Raw genomic sequence first — 20,235 nt, forward strand, 5'->3', positions numbered from 1 at the left:
GATGATGATGATGATGATGATGATAGTAGCCTTCTTATTTAGCGAAATTTACCGTTTTTTGCTCACGATAAACCCGCGTTTTATAACGGCTAGAGCAACACCTGTAGCCCTCCGTGTGGCTCAGTCAGCTCAGGGTTGAGCAAGCGATCGCGGGATCAAATCCCGGCCGCGGCGGCCGCATTTCGAGGGAGGCGAAATGCAAAAACGCCCGTGTTCTTGCGTTGTAGTGCAGGTTTAAAGAACCCCAGGTGGTCAAATTAATCGGAGCCTTCCAATACGGCGTGCCTCATAATCAGAATTGTTTTGGGCACGTAAAACCCCAGAAAGAGGAAAAAGACCTGTAGCGAAGCCAGGTATCGGTTTCTCCGAGCTTAAGGAAAGGGCGTTACCCAATACAGCCATGTGCTTGGCGGCTGCGCCTGATAATACAAGGTGTTCAAAAACTAAGCTTTACGGTTTTCTTAAAGTTAGGCACTGGGAGGCATGCGAAGACCACCTGCGCAAATAAGTATGTGTCTAAGGGGGCACAAAGTGAGATGATAATTATCGCTGGTGAGAAGCCCAATTAACTAAAATTGAACAATTATTTTTGGTGACTGCAGTAAGTGGGTATGTTTGTATTGAAAACTTAGAGACAGTAGTGTTTCTAAACAGTATCAGTCGGAAGAATTATTCTAGCGTGTCCGCGTGCTCCGAGATGTCCGACTCCAAATTTCAATGTACTGCGCAGAGTTATCGAGTCGACGCGAGAGCGTTTATGCCTTGCGTTGCTGTGGAAGGGAGGCATTTGGACATTTTTAGGGCATTGACATCTTGATGGGTGGAATGATGTCATGAGATTTGTCATGACACCCAAACTTAAAGCGGCAGTATGAAATATCTTCGTTCGCATAGCTAAAAAGGTTTCTGCTGTTGATGGTGCAGTTGTTGCTCTTGATTTCAATAAAACTACAATACTTGGAAATCACCAGTCTCTTTATTTGCGTAGGCCAGACAAGGACCATGCCCGGTCGTCTAGTCACCATTACGCACGCGTACTGCCCTCCGGCTTCTCCGCTCGCACCATTATCTCGGCATGGCAGCTGCCGCCATCTTAACGGCTGCGCGGTCGCGTGTTACGACAGCGGTTACGGGTTCTTAGATTTTTTTTTTTCATTTCGCCAGCCGTGAGGGCAAGGTGGACAGTTATTATCTTTGCCAATGCCTCCGCCCCGTTGTCAGACTAAACGCCGCACGCAACAGCCGTGTCACATCAGGGAGGAGCTTATTGCGACGATCCTCACTCTCTTGCATGCGTAATCATGCGAATGACAATTAAAATTTGGAGTTGGATATCTCGGAACAAGACACGCTAGAAGAATTCTTTCAAGTGAAACTGTGTAGAAACACGACTGCCTCTAACTTTTGAATACAACATACACACTTACTGCAGTCAAATAAAAAGTTAATTATTCAATTTTGGTTAATTAGGCTGCTGACAGCGATAATTATCATCTCACTTTGTGTCCGCCTGGCCACATACCTGATTTGCGCAGGTGGTCTGCATGTGCTTCCCAGTGCATAATTTTAAGAAAGCCATAAAGCCTAATTTTGAACACTCGCTATATCTAGCCTGTATTGTTTCTTAAAATAAAAAAAATGTCACAGTTTCGCCCTAAGGGCGAAGCAATGAATGCGATAGCAACACAGCAATGTCATATGAAGTAAGGTGAGTGGCTTTGGTAGCAATATGAATTGTAGTAAACATGAGCTGATTAAGTAAACAGGTGTGCTGCGGCGTAAGTAGACCGACATGAAGAGAGACTCGATGACCACGAGAAGGCGCGTGTGAAACCGTGGTGTGATGAGAAGCGCTTCCCGTGGGCAGCGCGTGCGAAGGGACACACCTGTAGTGCTGCACTGCCGATCCGGGCAGCATTGCATGTGTAGCGTGCGTTGGAAAATGTGGCCCGACTATTACTAACTGAATGAACAAGCGTGGTTGTGAGCGCGCACAAACAAACAGGAATAGATCACACTGAACGACTGCAGACAACGACTGTGAAAACGCTGGCAGTGAGCGTATATACGCCGCAGCGGGCGAAGTTACCTGCGGTCTATCGCTTCAACGGAAACTGAGCGGCGAATGCACGGCGCATAAAGGTCAGAGCCGTGTGGAGATAAGAGACGGTGCGGACGAGCGACGAGCGCGGTTGTTGGCAGCGTAGAAGTGCCCCCCCCCCCCCCCCCCCCCCCCCCCCCCCCCCCCCGCGCTCCCTCCGGCGCTGGCTTCCCGCTTCCTTGCTTGCGCGTGGGTGATTGAGTGCGTTCGCTCTCCGTGATAGCGCGCGTCCCCCCGCACGCTTCCGCTCGGGCATACGGCGCGCGGCGAAGATTTTATCTATAGGGAACCTCACGGCGACGGCGACGGCAGAAATCCGGTAGAAGTGTCCATATAATTGCTATCGCAATAAAATTTGGGATGATCTTTTGCAGGTTCGTTATAAATGCGTAAGCGCGGGTCCGTCTTTGGAGTTCTGTTGGGACACCTTGATTTCCTTAAGGAGATTCTTTGTGTTCGGCTGAGACACCTTCGTTTGCTTTGGAGGACTAACTTCCGTATTCTCAAACAGCCCTCGACTCGAAGCTCTTACTCCACTCTACCTTGTTGAGCACAGCGCCGCTTCTCTACTGATAAAGACGCGACCAGTCTCAAGAATTCCCGTGAATGATCATGAAGCTCAGTGACCACTTCTGTGGAGGGATGGCGGTGCCATCTTCTCTCTTGAGTTGTGGTGGTGTGTTGACTAGAGGAACGTTCTTGAATACGGGCGTAACGCTCCGCTCCAACGCAGCAACCACTACGCTGGTTGTTTACGATATGCGAATCACCGCGTCTGAAGACTCACGACGCCACCTACAAGAATAACGATGTGGTGCAGTAGCCGAGAGCGCGAGCCAGCGTCTTCATGTATTGTTTCCCACGCGACGTCATCCTTTTACACAAGGCGCGCATCTGCTCCCGTTTCTCTAACCACGCGACGCCATCCTTGGCCCGCGCACTGGCGTTGGCCGCTGACGTCACCCTCCCCCACTTTGCAGCCGCGGCTCTAGGCTTCGCCCCGCTCCGCGAGAACGCCCACTCAGATAAACGGATCCAGCGGGCTTGAGCCTCCTATGCTTAATGTAGGACAATATAACTGCGAAGTTACAATGAAAAACTTGTAGCGTACGAACTGCACTGTGCTCGTACTGGATATTGTCAACGTGTAACTGTGATCACAATGAGTGCTACAGTTAAAGAAAAGTTGCATATGCGTAGTTCTTAGTTTAGCTGTTAGTTATTATTTATATATGAACACTTCAGCGAGAGATCTCTTTCATTAGGCGGGTTGGTCGCGGAACCGATGACAGCCAATGAGGCAACCGTTGACACCCCAAGGGGAAACTAAGTTAATCAGGCGCGAAGGCACTCGAGCGGACCTTGGCGTGCTTGGCAAAAGGGACGTCCCATTGTTCATTCGACGCCACCGACGGGACGAGTAAGGCACGGCAGGCGCCAGGAGGTCCAAGGTGTTCATGAGAAAAAATAACTACGGCAACTTCCCGTCACCACATTCCTACGGAATACAACTAAGCTTTTGAGCCAGCTAGCTTTACTTTTACATAGCTGACACCACTGGTACTCGCGAAAAATACTTTTGAAGAATGCTGGTGGTCATTTTTTTTGCGACACGGCCATCCCCCTGTCAGTGAGGGGGCGATGCAGAAATCTGAGGGGGGGGGGGGGGTCAGGACATCCGGACATCCCCCCTGGATCCGCGCCTGTCCTGGCTACATCTATTTGCTCGTCAACTTATTCATTAATATATGCGCTTAGTTTTATCCCATTCCCTGTTCAGCTTTAGTGGCAATAATGAGCCTGTAGTTCTGTTCTTGCTCTTGAATTTCGGAATGCCACTAACTGTGGCAAGAGGAATGTTTATCGTGAATGCACAATTCATTTTGTCAGTATACCAACATATTGTAAATGAAAGTCAACTAAGCCTATGTGCAGTATTTTACATAAAAGTGTGATGCATGGAACTTCTCAGAACTGTAATTTATTTCATCAAGTAGCTGTAGCAGCAGCTGTGAGCCCATGCAGTAGAAAGGAAATGCATCATTTTAATGAGGTTTCCATCAAGCTAGCTGCAAAACAGATTAGCAATTGGTACTTACATTGAACATTTAACGTAGTCCACAGGCATATCAAGTCCAGATAAATGATGGAGTCTTTTTTGTTTTCCTTTTTAGAATGTATGCACATTGGTTTCTTTTGTGGAAATGTCTTTCTTTGTCTTCCATTTATATTGAAGCTCTGTTAATGCACCTTTAATGTTAATGACCTTTTGTAATGTTAGGCCATGTTTATTGTAATAAAAAATAAGTTTTCAGTGTCTTCATGCTCCGTACTTGAGGTTTTTCACGAAGCAATTTAAGAAAAGCTCTGCCCGCTGTTTCACTTTGCTTTATCATTTCTACGTGTGGGGAAAACAGATGTTTTTCATGTTTTTATGAGGATATGCGTAACGATCATCATAACAATCATGTCTGCGGTATCGTCCTTGAATGTGTGCTGGTATACTAAAAGTTTCATCATTTGTACAGCTTTATTGTGCTCTTAGAAAAGACTTGCTTTATGTTGTTCTCAGAACTGTGAGACCTCCGAGTCTAGATTAGTCATATTGCAGAAAAAGCTTAGGTTGCATATTTTTGTTCGGAACTATGAGGAACCCAAGTCATCTTTTTTACAATGCACATATACATTTTTACTCGTTCAACCCCAGTGTTTGGCTATTCATTCATGTCTTTTGGGTTGGAGTAATAGGGGCAAATGTGGGAAAAATTATTTAAATGACAGCCAATGAAGTATATGAGTATAGGTGAACAACTGGCAAACGGTATGTAAAGAATGAAAGTCATATTTCTTTGTTGCCTTTGTAACCTATCACGAATGCTGTTTTGTTGGTGAGCTCTTTCCCATCAACAGCGGAGGTACATATGCACTGAACTGATAGTGTAGCTAGTGCAGTCCACTCACGTCATTCGAGTCCTTGAGTGCAAAATTTTTTTGTTTGTTTGTTTACTTCAGTGAGCACTGTGTGAATGACACGTTGGCGGAAGCACTGATTAGATTGACGGGATACGCTTCTCTTGTCAGAGTAAAAGGGCAGCTTCGCGTTCCCCCCGAAAGTATTATCGTCACCTCTGGTGCGACGATGCTGCCTCTCGCACGCACAAAGCTGGCAATGTTTTTGTTGTACCCCGGGAAAGTATTGTTTAAAGTCAGTGAACCTGTTATAAAATTAAGTGTTGGATGAGCAGGTGATGATAAATGGTGAAATCGACAGAGAAATTGACAAGAAATGGATAACACACCCTGTATGTCAGTGCCTTACGTCTGTTCCTGGTCATTTTGTCGTCTTTGGCATTCTTTCCATGGTGTATCAGAGAACATACTCTGAATGGAGAGAATACAGTTGACTACTGTATTTATGCATGACCAATATATATGACATGCCTCATTGTTGGTCATATTGGAACTAGCAGTATTTGAACCCTTAAGAGGCAGGAGAAATAGTGTGACTGTAAAGTTAATTCTTCCATAATAGTTGACTGTTGGGCCAGTTGGTACAGCATGTTGTTTGTTGATCATCTGTTCTGTCAACTTCGTTTCTTCTTGTCCTTTTTTTTTTCTGCTCAACAATACAACATTTATTCTCTTATCACATTTAGTTTCATAAGCTAGGATTTTGAGGTGACAACCGCATTGTCATAAACACTGCAAAGACATCCCGCCACAAAAAGGCCTGTAACATCATCATACCTGTTTGCACATGTAAAAGCTTGGGTAAGCACTCCTGTTTCTAATTTCAATTTTATATCATGCAATATAATCAGAATGTTTGCACAAACGACTCAGCCAAAGGCTAGTTTCAGGTCTTCTGGAGTACATTGGGTAAGCATTGGCACACGCAATGCAAGTACATTTAAAAACACAAAAATATATCCATACAGTACTAGGTTTGAATACTGCAACAAATTCAACCGCAGTAAATCTAGCTAATCAGCTCATATTGAAAGCTCACACCTTAACTTCCACGAACTGTAACAATCGTTGACAGCATTCTTTACTGGGATGGTCGAGTGCAGTACATTCCCTCAGAACTCTTTTTCTTCTCTCCCTTGACATTGAAAACATATTAACATTTACTAATATCACCTTGTTATTTTTCATGTTCTCAGATGTCTTTTTGTTTTCTGCAAGTGATTTCTGTCTTGATTGTGTGTCTTGTACTTATTATGTCACCTGTTCAGACATTTGTTAAGGTTGTGCATTATTGCATAAATAATAAATAAATAAACCTGGCCAAGCCTGGGTAGCTATTTTAGTAAACATTGTGCTGATCACTTGTATAAGGTAGTTGGCCACCTGAGTGGTTTGATAGTGTTTGATGTCTGTTTTGTTCTGTGTCGGAAGATAATGCCAGTGAAGTTAAGGAACAAGTTTGTGAGTCAGCTGTGTGGCCAGTGCAGTATTGTTAGAAATCATGGCTTTTGATGAAGTCTGACATCCAAATGACTCAAGTGGCTGAAGTAAGGTGCCAAGATGGATATATTAAGTGTCAGTGAACAATAATGAATACATCCAAGGAGTAGTCGAAGTTATTTCTACAAAGGCTCTAGATGGGAGAAAGGGAGAAACTTCAATAATGTAAGGAATAGGGGTGCTCCCTGCTGAGAGGCCTCAGTCGGTGTAGCCCTCAGTCCAGGACACTATGAGTCGTAGTTGCCTGGCACGCTCTCTTGACCAGATTGAGCTGGTCCTGGGAGCTGACACTGGACGGCAAAGCTTCCCACTGTTTTGCATTTGGGTGTGGGTTGTGTCGCATTGAGTTCGTTTGCTGGCATGCCCATGTGGTGTGGTAAGGCGGGGCCTGGTGCGTTGCAGTTGGGACAAGTGTATTGATATTGTATTTGGGAAGACTGATACGGTTGGGCACATAATGAGAGAGTGAGAACAGGCGATAGCTATACCAGAAGGGAAGCGTTGATGAATGAAGGAAAGGGGAAATGTAGCCAACCAAGGAGGAGGGTGGCCGACGACATCACAGAAGACTTACGCACCATAAAGCCAAGGTTGCTTGGCCCATAGCGTAACCATGCACTGCAGGACTGCTTAATATGGGGCACCTGTTAGCTCTTGGTTGCACCTAATAGAAGCATTATTTGAAAGTTTTCACTTGGCATCCATTGGTTATGTGTAACTGTGCATCACAAATTGCAGAGCACCAGCTTGCTGACACCGGTGTGTTGGATGGAGTGGGCAAAGTTGGCACAATATAGAGCCTGATAAGTGGTCTGGGAGAGGCCTTTACTGTGGAGTGGCCTTTGTTTCATCATAATCTTTCTATTTTATGTCCACTGCAGGACAAAAGCCTGCTAGAAATTTCCAATTGCCTCTGATTTGGCCACTGACAGTGATCCATTCTGCTTGAAAGAAAGCTAGAATAACCCTCTGAGTCAAAGCGAGGGGTCACGTGATTCACACTTCATATTCCTCCCTCCTCTGCCTTATTGTGCAGGCCCCTGAGGCGCCCGGCATGAAGCGAAAGAAGAGCCCACAGCCGGGCCACCGGGTGCTGGTGCCGTCAGCCGACAGCCCCGGGCCCCTGTCAGCCCCTGCAGCACGGCCCGCCACCAATGCGTGCACGGGGCTCCTCTGCGGGCTCCCTTGATGACGACATGGGGGCCGACAACACAATGCTGGTGCGTAGTAGACCTTCTCCCAGTATAACATTCTTGCTATTTGCAAGTGCGCTTTTCTGTACTGCACGTTTGCTCAACTAATGACTGCATTGGTCATCGTTCAAGTGAATACAAAACTCCATGTGGTAGGGCTTGTCTTTTGCACGTGATTGCATTGCGAGAGCCACATTTAAATTTTCCATTTCATAATACGAGCAAACTGAGCTTGTACACGCTGTTTGCAAAAATAACTACGTCGCCGTTAGCTGGGCTGACTGCCTCACAGGAAAGCTAGCTTTACAGTTATGAAAAGGGTCTATTTGCTCGTTTTCTGGGCAGAGACAGTGGCTGCAGTCGTGTGCAACTAAGCATGATGTCGAGAATTTCAAACTCTGGCTGCAGCATCTGCATTCTAATGGGAGCAAAATACACGAAACACCTGTGCACTCACATCTCGGTGTGTATCATAAGAGTTGATCAAAGTTAACCCGAGGCCTTCTACTAAGGCACCTCTCATTATCCTGCAGTTTATTTGGGATGTAACCCAGCAATCCTTTGCAGGCAGATTTATGCTCTCGACTCAAACAACTCACATACATGCATGTGTGACAAGATTTTTCTTCGCAACAATGCCAGCAAAAGTACCAAAGCATTAATTGTGCTTGTTTGTTGAATTGGGCCTTTTGCTTGTTAGTGTGAAGCCCCGGTAAAACTTGATGCACTCCTTGGGGCCTCTTTGTGTGCTTGCTGTAAAGTTCTGCTGCCGACGGTGCACTCTCTTAATTAGCGAACATGGTGAAACCTTAGATTTTTTCGTTTAATCAGCATGAGTGGCATTTTATTGGGCTTGAAAAAATAAATTGCTTATTCAATCTTAGGCAGAAGAAGCACAACAACGCCATGAAAATTTGTTACGTTGATATATGGCGTATAGGTTATATATGATACTATACGGTATAAATGAAGTGAGTGTTCTGTTGAAGAAGTCGCCGACTTTCATCAGAAAATACTTATGGAAGCTTGAGTGAGAAATGCCAAGAAGCAGACACCAGATCAACATTGAAATAGTCCTATTTGCTGCTGGTAAAAGCTATTTGTGGTGGTGGCTGTATAACTATGGAAACGAGCTGTATCATAAAGAAGGCGCAAGCCACTGGTGCTGATAGCTACCACTCTGGCATGCCTCTTTTCATGTTCTTAGTGATAATTAGGCAGCATTCCAAGAAAGCTCTCCCTCTCCGATGATATTGGTCTCGTAGTCTGGATACATGAAGTGAGCTGATTGAACTGGCTTCTACAGCAACAAGTAAAAACTACAATGAAAGCAAAAAAAAGTTTATGAAAATATGCAATGCAAGAAAAAGAAATGAGAGAATAGTTTTTCTCGTGTAACATATTTTGCCTAAGAACTTGGTGTATTATTTAAGCAGTGCACAAAGTCGATATTGATGTAAAGATGGCTGGATTTCACGTTTAGTCCAAGGAGTCTATGGTACATGAATGAAGGGTAGTGTGAGCTCTTCATTGTATCGAAGTCCACTGTACTGCTGTCATTACAACTCTTAGCTGCCATTGTAACGTTTATCAGCTATTCTCATTCTTTACAGATTCTTGACATGGACTCATTTTATGGCTAATTTTGTAGCTTAACACACTGTCCCTTTAAAATGCTTTTTAAGTGTTAGGGTACTACTGACATGACATTTTCCACTTTTATTTTTTGCTTTAAATGAAAGTCCTCAATCTCGAAGCCCTAGAAAAAATACTGGAAGGCCTGGGAGCGCCCGAAATAATTTACTATAATAGTTTTACTACAAGCAGTTCCGGTTTAGCTTCTCGGTAAGTGTATGCATACCTGCCAACATTTACGATTTTATCGTAAGATGTCCAATTTTTAAAGCTGGTTTATGATTGTCATATTGACACATTTGTTATGATTTTTAATTTATGCTTAGTTTAAGGCAAAAATAACTTCAAAGACAATAACTTCAAGATGACAGATGCATCGCTGAGTAATTTTTATGGTATAACTTTTTTAAACCCATTGATTATACGAGCGAACCAACGCAGGCAGCGAAATCAACTGAAACCAATGTATAACGGCTACCGAATCTCCAAAACCCATTATGTGCATAATGCAGTAATATACGTTATATGCATTTCTGTTTGTCTGGGATGTAGATCATTGTTCTTGCGACTATATAGAGCAGCATGCATGTTCACAGCATTGCTACAGATCTGCAAATCTGTAATAAACAGTAAAAATAATAAATAATCAAATAGTTTGTAGTATTTTTCAAAGAATTTTAGTATTTCTTGCTTCCACTGTAGCGTTTATTTAATTCTAAGGTTGGCAAGTCTGCATATGTGTCGTGACGTCATTACACACAACGTGGTCCTGTGGGAGCAGAACGTCGTGACATTTTGACACTCACTAGGTCGTCTGGTATGCTGCTACTCGTTGCGCTTCCTGGTGTTGCAGCATACCAGATAATTCAATGAGCCGGAACAAGTGCCAAAACGTGTCGACGGTCTGCTCACACAAGACCGTCACTTGTGTCATGATGTTGCGACATGTACACCTGAGAAACACTACAACTGGTTGCAGTGAAGTCATTACATTTAATTATTTAATGCATTCTGAAGGCTTGCCAGCAATTTTTCTTGCGTTTCGAGGTTGAGGACTTTCATTTAAAGCAAAAGGATAAAAAGCTGAAAGTTTAATTTCAGTACTCCTTAATAACACTTCAGGTGTTCGCAGCGCCATAACTTATTGACTGTTCGCAGTCCTTAAAGCCTTTGCGTGTTTATTTTTGCTGTTTTTGTGCCTCACTTGTCAGAGCAGAATGTTCTCTGTGCAGAATTCCAGTAATGTGTTAATGCAGAATGCATAATTAGTAGCCTTTTGATTGTCGATGTCATTAGACTCACCTGTTAAACAAAAGGGCAATGACCAGGCACCTTGTGGAAGGGTGGCCATGTGGTGCAACCTTTGAATAGCTGTCATGTTGCGCTGTTGCAGAAGTGGGGGAACAGCACAGACAAAGACAAGGACAGAGACAGACCGTGAGACAGCGCAAGTGCTTAACTAACAGGCAGCCAAGTCCATTTCGTCATGCAGTATATTAGTGCAGGGTTTAGTATAGCTAGAGTAAGGCCAGGTTTTGAATCAATTTAGTTTAATGCATCAAGGGACAAGGTTAGATTATTTTAGTATAGCGCAGCATTGGGAGTTATCTAATTTAGCACATTAAGTGCAAGCTCTAGATCAGTCAATTTAAACTCAGTATGTGCATGTTTTAGATCAGTTTAGCTTAGCTAGTGTCAGTTTGGTTTAGCACGATAAGTGCAAACATTAAATCAGTGAAGGAAGCATGGGCTTGGATCTGTATTTGCACTGTGCATTGTTGTTACGCAGCCAAGTCTTGTTAGCTAAGCACTCAGGCTGTTGCATTATTTCATTCTGTCCATGTCTTAAGGAGGTGGTAACGTCCGACGCTTTCGTTTTTGGTGCCAGCGTGCATCACCCCAAATTGTTGTCTGGCGCGCCTTGTTTCTCTTCTAGCGAGTGGGCCACTCTCGCCACCTCCGTCGAGAGCGTTGAGGGCAAGCTGAGGCTGAAGCCGGCCGAGTCGTTCTTGGCATTGGACAGATGGTAGGCTGTGCGTGTGAATGGGTAGCGAGCAACATTCTTTTTTTTTTTTTCAGTACTTGTGAACACGTAGCAGCAGCAGGCGCTCGGGGCATGCTACTTTCTTTTCTTTTTTGCTTCTAGAGCGAGCACATCATTTCTGGCCGTTCATGACTTTTGTTTGATGCATTTTCCCTGCACAGCTGCAGTACAAACGGAATTAGTGCATGAAAGAGGGTGTTTCCAATACTCTGGCTTTATAGGGATGGCAGTCTTGAACTTAGTGCCTTAGTTTTATTTTCTTGACCTGTGGTTAACTTTGACTTTTTTAGCATAGTGTAGGATGGGGAGACAAAAAAAAAAAAAAGGCAAGTGTTGAGAGTAGCGTTCTGTATTCAGCATAGTTTTGTAGCCTTCGAGGCCATCTTGACCAACTATTATAGCATTGGATAGTTCCTGCAGATCTTTTTATGCAGGCTATTGTATGCACCGCCTTAAATGTGCAACTTGTTCTTGCGTTTCACAACCTTCAAACCTTTCTATGTACGAAATGTGTTGTAGGCCCTTCAGTAGTAGGCCACTGTTAAAAAAAGCCCCTCACCAGGCCAGGCCCTATTGCAAATTTTGGTTATACACTGGAAGTTGTAAGGCGCCATCTAGGGATTGTCTTACCACAAGAATTTTTCAAATATGTTCAATATTAAAGGATATAGGAGAAGTTGAAATGTCGCGTTGCTCATCTGCCAGTATGCAAGCTTCACTGCCAATGTACAGCTTAGACGACTTATAACATAACCGCTTATACTGCAGAATCGTCTTTAATGCGACCTTTTGGACTCCCATTCATCCTCCCATAGAATACCATGTATACGCATACTGTTTATAGTGCAGTCGTGCATTACGAAATACCAAGTATAATGCAACTTCCGCGGAAAAATCTCGTGCACAAGTGCGGCAGCGAGGGCCCTTCTCAACGAGGTGCACCGGCTGATGGGAGGGGAGAATGACGAGGGTGATGCGGAGGAGAAGGTGAACAAGGGACGAAAAAAATTAAGCAGTTGCAGTGTGATGCGTGCGCGCGGGGGTTGCCTAGGCGACAGAGAAGCCTTTGCTCGGCTGCTTATCAGCGTCGCTCTCCGCAGTAAACACGTGCCTGCGCATTGTCGCTCTTTGGCGGCTTTGGCTCTTCAGTTTGCGTGCACCCGTCGAGATGCACGTTGTTGTAAAGTGGAGATATTGGGCATGCGACCTTGGATGCTGTCAGATTAAGGTGCGTTCCTCAAATTTAACTAGGAGCTTTTCAGGCTTTATGCCCCCATGCGAGTTTTCGCCGTTCCTTCCAGTACTCGCACGTACAAACTTGGTAGGCATTCGCAGTAGTTGCCGCGGCTAATCGCACTAAAAACCAAACTCTGCTTCACACGTGCTGCTGTCAGTTCAGGCTGTGCGCGTGATCGCATGCCCAGTCGTCTATGAGTGCCGACGTATCAAGGGCGAGCTTCCTGCAACAGCATGTTGTTCAGCACTGCCGCCAGCTACAGCGCACCTTGTCGGGAGTAGCCAGCCAAAGTTGTAATTTGTTGCCGAGTCAATAAAACGCGTCGCAGTCGTTATATGGCACTTGGGAAGTGCAGAAACCACTCCGACAACAAAAGTGAGGGCACAGATAGCACAGGCAACACTCGAATGGTGGCAATTTGGTTCATGGTCTCCATGATTTTGACACCACAGATCAGTCTGAGCAATTGAACTAGACACTGTACAGTATTCGAAATTTCAATTGCCATTCTACATCAGTTCAATGGAGTTGGTGGTGGTGCTGTGGAAAACTTCAAATAAACAAGCAGGTCTGAAATACTTCATGTGAAGATCGCGGGTTATCGGACATTAACCTTTTAAGTTCGTAAATTTAAATGGATGCAAGCATCCAGGTCGCATGCTTCAATTCTCGGAGACGCGTGGCTGCTTGCTCTACATGTTTTGCATGTGTTGCAGCCATTGAAAAATGTTCTGGATAAAGTGCAGTCTACCGCCTATCGTGTGGATATTTGCGAATCTGGTGACTTTTGCTATAAGCAGTCTATGCTGTAGACACTCTCTCCTTCTTCCCCGACCAGCGTCAGCAAGCTCCTTTTCTTCCCTGGCTTCTTTCTTAGAACGGCTGAAAGACTGCGTCAGATTTACGTCACTAGCCCCGCCTCCTTTTAAGTGCGAAGCATTTTAGGGGCCCGGGCTGTCGGCGTGTCATGTCGTGGTTGCACGGAAAAACAGGGTCAGAACAAGGGCAGAATTGTTATTGATCAAAACCGGTTCAAAATAAACTAAAATGATTCAGAATAATTTAAAAGATAGGAATAATCAAGCATTAAGCACATTAATTAGCAGAAACTCGTGAAAATCTTGTAATGTGATCTCATGTAGTCGGGGTCATGTGCAAAAACAAGTTCTCAAAACAGGGTCAAAACAAATGCAGAATTGATCAAAACCGGTTCAAAATAAACTAACATGATTCAGAATAATTTTAAAAGATACGAATACTCATGAATTAATCGAATTAATAACATAAATTTGTTAAAGTCGCTTCTAACTATCATCAGCAAAGGCTTTAGCTCCATGTGCGTGTTGATTTGGCTGCATGTGCATGGTGGTTTTCCACTAGTTGTGCCTTAGCACAGGTGTCAAAACGGATGATGGATTGCTAAACACAAGATAAAACAAGATAAACACAAGGGAAACACCGGTGAATCACTGCTTAGCACTTCCCCAGCTTTCACGTTGAGTGGAACTGCATTACTGCCGAGTTTACCAAGGCCACTGTCCCCGACCGGTACCCAATTTTTTCTTCTTCTTTTTTCTCTTCCTCTTCCTGCTATGTGGCGCACTCCCAGTGGCAGGTATTGCACTGTGTATTGGACATTTTACTGAGGTCATGGTATCACAATCAATGACATTACTGGCAGTGTGTTTTACGTAGAAACATTTGTGCGTGTGACCGTGACTCTCCGCCTGGAAGTAGGGCTCCCTTGAGAAGAAGGGCACAAGGGCTTCCGTTTCAAATTTCAGCGGTTTTGTTGCCTTGCAGTGGTGCAGCCATTTCATACTTTGCCGACACAATTGCCACCGCGTGACCTACGCACTTCACTTGTCAGCTTACAATGCCCAAACATGGTGAGGGGCCTTTGAAAAAAAAAAAAGGAATAATAAAGTTAAACTGTAACAGTAAATTGCACTTTCCCATTAGCAAGATAGGCACTCAGAGTTTACCTTGAGGAGCAGGCTTGGTAAGAACAAAATGCAAGAACAAAAGACTAGTGGCAACAGTAGCCTGAAGTTTCTACACCAGCTTGGCATGACATTGGGAATTTGACAACAATCTCATCCTAATAAGTTAATTTTGTATTGAAAAGGAGGATACATGGGAATGCAATGCGAGCATGAAAGCAATCAATGCAGCCAAGAAAGTTTGGAGATCCTTTTCTGCTAAAAAGGCGCAATACAATTATACTTCATAATTCATGAGGTCACACAGATTTATGGGTGTTGAAGCTTGAGCAAGAAATTGAAGAAAGCAAAGCATGGACTTTTTTTTATTTTCTTTACTAGTAATGACATTTTGCTCTGAAAAAGTGGAAAAAATGAAGGCTTGGAAAGAATACTTCACCAATGTAACGTGGCTTAGAGCTTCTCTTTAGTTTTCTCTTTAGTGACCTTTTTAAAAATCCATGCTGATTTAGAGCGTATCACCTGGTGTTATGACTACCCAAAACAAACTGAGAAATACTATGGCAAATTTTTGTACACCTACAACTTAAATGTAAGGAAACAGCTTTCACCGCTGCCCCCTTTCCTCTAACTACTAGTGCCTAGCATGAAAAATAATAATAAATAAATAAATAGAGGAAGACAAAAAGCAATGCTGTCTGACTCATCAGAATCTGTGCAGTGTGATTCGCAGTGACCTTCATAGTGACCTTGCACAATTTTGGCATGCTTTCCTGCAGTGTGAATGAGTGGGTTTCTTAAACTAAAAAATACTTTATAAATATGAATTTATATGGGCCTCTCTATGAATGAGTAAAAGTTGTAGGTTGTTGTGAGAAACAACAACTTACAACTTTTTGTACCATGCTACCAGAGGTGTAGTGCTTTTTTTCTGGTGTTGATTTCTGGTGAGACATTTACCTTCCCTGCAACTTTGCCAAGATTGCTTCAGTAGTATATTACTACTCATTTATTACCTATTTAGCTGTAGCGAAATTTCTTTGCAGTTGCCCTTTAATTGTGACATTTAAGACATCTGCCCAGTAGCCGCTGTGTTTTCTCCAACATAAGAGTAAGAAAAAAAATGTTGCTGGGATTTTTAAATTATGATGGAAAAGGCAGACAGCCTTTTGAGAAATTGTGGTCGCTGAGTAGTATAAACAGCAATAATTGCTGCCTCAGGCGTTCATGGCACCATTGCCTAGTTACTGTACAAATTTGTGATGTCCAAAAGATGTTGCAGGGTTAAAGCAACAGGGCGTCAAATATGTTTGTGGTGGGTGCACCGATACCATTTCTATGCTTCAATTTGAAATAGGCACCATGTTGTATGAGGGCTTTTGTCTTTTACTGCACAAACACCCACTCCCGGGGTGGCACTGGAAGCAAAGACGCTCTCACTGTGAGGGCGAAAGTACAAAAAGGGCACCTCTAGCACGTCGCTGTGAGAGGATGGCTCCCCACGACATGCCGCTAATGGAAAAGTGTCCTCACAGCTGTGCTTCGCACTCTCGTGATGACCAATGGGCCTTCTCGGGAGAGCTGGGACAATCATGTAGAGATGAGCACCCAGTAAGTGCAGCTTGGCATAGTTCAACCATGATTCAGAACTAGGCACTGCTCTTTGGCTTAGCGTTCGGAAAGCATCAACTCGTGGGACGCAATTGCCGTTGGTGCAAGGCACTGTAGACAAGCTCAAGTCTGAGCGATGCCCAAATAAAGGGACCAGCAGACGAAAGGACAAATGTGTACGTACCCTGTGCTATTCTGAAGAAGTCTCTCCTGCACTCGCCCTCCCAGCCCCGCTGGTTGCATTGCTGCGGCCGACAGCATGAAGCTCTCGCGCCATCTGTTGGGACCTTTTATTACTGTTGACTTAAAGCCGGCTACAGAGCCGCGGCTTCAGTTGGCTTGTTTTTAATGTGTAGCGTCTTTTCGACACCATTTTTAACGCATTGATTTTTCATTTACTAACGTAAAAACTAGTCCAATGTGTATTTTTAATTAAATGAACGCTGCGGATAACGGTTATATACATATATTTTGCCTCAAATAGGCCTGAGGTTTCCTTTGCGCTGTATAATGTTGATGTGTATGACCCTGTGCCACCAGGGCTAGTAGCTTGGTTGGTTTTGGCCAGGCGGTTTAATCGGTTTTGGCCGGGCGGTTGAATTGAGTGACAGACAGACAGACAGACAGTTCTTCGCGTTTAGGTAGCCCAAGAAAGACTATCATTTTTAATAAGATCAAGTACTTTTATTTCTCATACTTTTATCACAAAATATCACTATTTATTACATAGAAGGCGTTCTGACCTGAACCTATTTACCACTGAACGAGCGGAGTGACACATTTGTGATCAACGGGCGCAACACACCTCTTGCACTCACAACCGAAACATAGCACGGCGCATACTGAAAGTTTGAAGGTGCACAAATGATACGGGATTTGACATAAGCTTACATCCACATGTTGTAGTGCATGAAGTAGTTATTCCACAGAAAGCGTTGCAGATCAGAAACAAATGCACTGTGAAACTCGCGGAGTTTCACCACATTACTTGGGTAGCTTCCACAGCGTTATCTGGCATGTATGAAGCAATGTATAGGCACGTGTATTATTATTTTTCAAGTGCCCTAGAACCCCTTTAACCTGTTGACCGCCAAGTTTTTTGCCCAACTTCTACACAGCCCCTGCCAGGATTTTTTTGCTTGTTGATTCAGTGGACATCGTGCGTAGAAGTTATTTTGTTGCTGTTTTCTCCTACTTTGTTATTTGTAAACAGTTCATAAATTCCTTCGTCTGTCATGGTCCGGACGGACGGACGAACACGCCATTCTGGTCATAGTCACGACTGCCCTTCCGTTACTCAGTGCTGGCCATTTAAAAATTTTTTTCTCTCTTGTTGGCTCATCGAACATGCTACATAGAAACTCGTTCTCCATCGTTGGTTTCTTTGAATTCAAAATTCATCAAGTATTCATAAATCTCTTGGCCTGTCGAAGTGCAGACGGACCTGCCATTCTAGTTCATCATGGCTGCACTGCCGTGAAAGAGCAACTGAGCTTTGCGAACTTTGCTCCACCTGCGGTCAGTAATTTAACTTGCAAGCTTCTTGTGTGTTTTAGATGGCCTTTCCACGGATGGCACAAGAGCTATGCAATGTTATTCTTTGCACGAGTTGCTTCTGGAGAGGCAGGGAGGTGCGCTGAAAACACAAAAGGAGTATACTCTGTAGTGGCAGGGGCTGTGTGAGGGTGGCTGCCCGAGTTATCTCACGAGTGGCAGTCAAGGAGTTGAAATTGTGATTGTAGGGTAGCTTGGAGAGTTCGACAGCTGTGACAAGCAGCTTAGTTTTGTGGCTAGCTCGTTTCATGTTGCTCTGCACAAAGCGCTTGGCAGCACATCATGTCAAAGTTGGAGAGCTTGACAGTGTACTGCGGCTTTCTGTAAGTAATTTGTGTGCTCTGTGGCCATGTGCATTTGCAAAACATATTCATTAATCTACCATCATAGACAAACCAAATCTGGATGGGGTAATTATAATGTGAACGGGACAAATGTAATGTGAACAGGATGGTTGAAAGACTGTGGTCGAGGTAAATGCAACTGTCGTGCAGATGATTTGAACTCATTTGTGCAATAAATGGCTGTTTTTGTAAGTGAGAAGCAATAGCACTGCCGTTGGACTTTTCTCCACCAAAATATATTGCTTCTTTTCTGTTCCTTAGTTTAACATTCATTTAATTGGTCCATGACACAGTGGAGTTTTGTTTATTTTACATCAGTTAATTCATCCGGCCTCATGATTTGAACAGAACATTAAACATAACAGAACATTAAAACTCTAAAAAGGAGTTCATGCTGTTCATAGATCCCTTTTAATCTGAATAATGGATAATTTAATTAGACTTTGTGTATCCCAACAAGTTTATGTTCACTGAAGCCTGTGGTCATACATTAAGAGTGGTCTGCATAAATATACTCAAACCTCGTTATAACAAAACAGTATAAAACAAAATAATGGATGTAACAATGTAAATGAAGTTTCCTTTGAAACCCCCATAGAGATTCCGTGTATTTAACACCTCGTTTTAAGGAAGTGAAATCGTCCTGCGAATGGATAGAATGAACCAGATTCGTCTCTGAAACCAAAGAATACATAACCGTTGCGCGCCGAATACATCGCTTTACACGGGTTTTGGCACTCGCTCGTCGTGGCAGTTCAAAATTCCCGCTTCGAATACGCCGTCGAGCAACGCTGGTCTTTCTCACCGTCGCACTTAGCTGCGCACCTGCACACAAGCAGGAGGTCTCTTGCGTGTGCCTGGCTGCATGGGCTGCGCTACGCTGTGTGGCTACACGCAGCATGCATTCGTGCATTCACTTCTGCATTAATGCAGAAGTACATTCATTCCTCCTGCACGGCGCAGCTGGACGTCGCCTGCGAGATCTCCCGAGCGCAATCTCAGGGGTCATGCGCATGCGTGCGCGAGTCGCGCCATGCTGCGCAGCTAAGCGTGGCGGCCATGCATTCCCTTCTCATTTTCCCTGTGGCTGGCAGCTGGGCGTGGCCTCCGAAATCGCTTTGCCACCGGTGCAGTCTCGGAGGTCACGAGCCGGCCGAGCCAAGTTTGTCAGCTTCCTCTATCACACATCGGAGCGCTGTGTTGTGTGCCACGTGCTGCTCGAACGCGAAGAGCCAAGTGGAAAGCAGATGCGAAAGACCATCACGATGGAACAGAAGACAGCTACCTAAAGGCTGTCGCATCAGGTGCTAAAAAGTCGTGTGTTGCACACACCGGCGATTTTGTTGTTTTATTCAAAGTTCATCGCATGCGTGGCCGTGTAGTGGTTCCGCAGGCCGCAAAGCCGTCTTCTTATTTCCATGTTTACAATTGTGCGCACCATTGGGCCTATATTGTGACAAATGGCTGCAATCGATCAAACGAAGTAATGGATATAACAAAGTAATTTCAGCTCCCCCTTCAACTTTGTTATAACGAGGTTCGAGTGTAGAACATATAACGCTCACCCTTCGCTCTTGCATTGGTGTAGTTTACTTGCCAGAATATTAGCAGTCAGCTGTATACTAGTGCAGATGTATGAAGTTTTATTGAAATGAACTTCAGTCACTGAAAGCAGCTTATCTTGCAGCTTTTTTGGAAAATTCATGGATATGTAATTTTTCAGGTAGTGCTCAGTACGACGAATTCTGCGGTGGATATTATTATCGAAGCTTTGGGGCCGTTACTGCTGAAATATATTAGCAGTTTGTTTGAAGTTAGCTGCAATGGATGTCCATCTATTATGCATGGCTTACTTGAAGACTACTAGCATCCAGTCTTCATTACACCACAAACACAGCTTGCTTTTGTATTTGTCTGTTAACTCACAGATACTACATTATTGCGTGTATAGCCCGCAGCAGCAAAATAAATAAATTTATTAATGTAGCGAGTTAGGAAATTACAGGGTAAGTTTTCTTGTGGCAGCTTCAAAGCAATATGGGGGCGCTCCACCGTGAAGCTGGATAAGAAGGGAAGATTTGCGTGCACAAATGTTGCCGTGAA

At 44.1% G+C, this 20,235-nt stretch overlaps 1 protein-coding gene across 11 annotated transcripts in view; it reads left to right on the forward strand.

The window, feature by feature from the left end:
* LOC119450630 (transmembrane and coiled-coil domains protein 2) overlaps positions 1-20,235 on the forward strand; it is a 90,945-nt gene that overhangs the window by 24,929 nt on the left and 45,781 nt on the right. For 2 of the 11 annotated variants that reach the window (XM_049666089.1, XM_049666090.1), the window contains exon 2: positions 7,608-7,791. The exons of 6 other annotated variants lie outside the window; for them this stretch is intronic. In XM_049666089.1, the coding sequence (XP_049522046.1) occupies positions 7,726-7,791 (66 nt within the window). In that variant the 5' untranslated portion in view covers positions 7,608-7,725. Of the gene's footprint in view, positions 1-7,607; positions 7,792-9,592; positions 9,610-11,335; positions 11,426-20,235 lie in introns of those variants that run through there. 3 more of the 11 variants (XM_037714134.2, XM_049666093.1, XM_049666092.1) reach the window with 3 other exon arrangements.

The sequence above is a fragment of the Dermacentor silvarum genome, chromosome 4, assembly GCF_013339745.2.
Source record: "Dermacentor silvarum isolate Dsil-2018 chromosome 4, BIME_Dsil_1.4, whole genome shotgun sequence".
NCBI lineage: Eukaryota > Metazoa > Arthropoda > Arachnida > Ixodida > Ixodidae > Dermacentor > Dermacentor silvarum.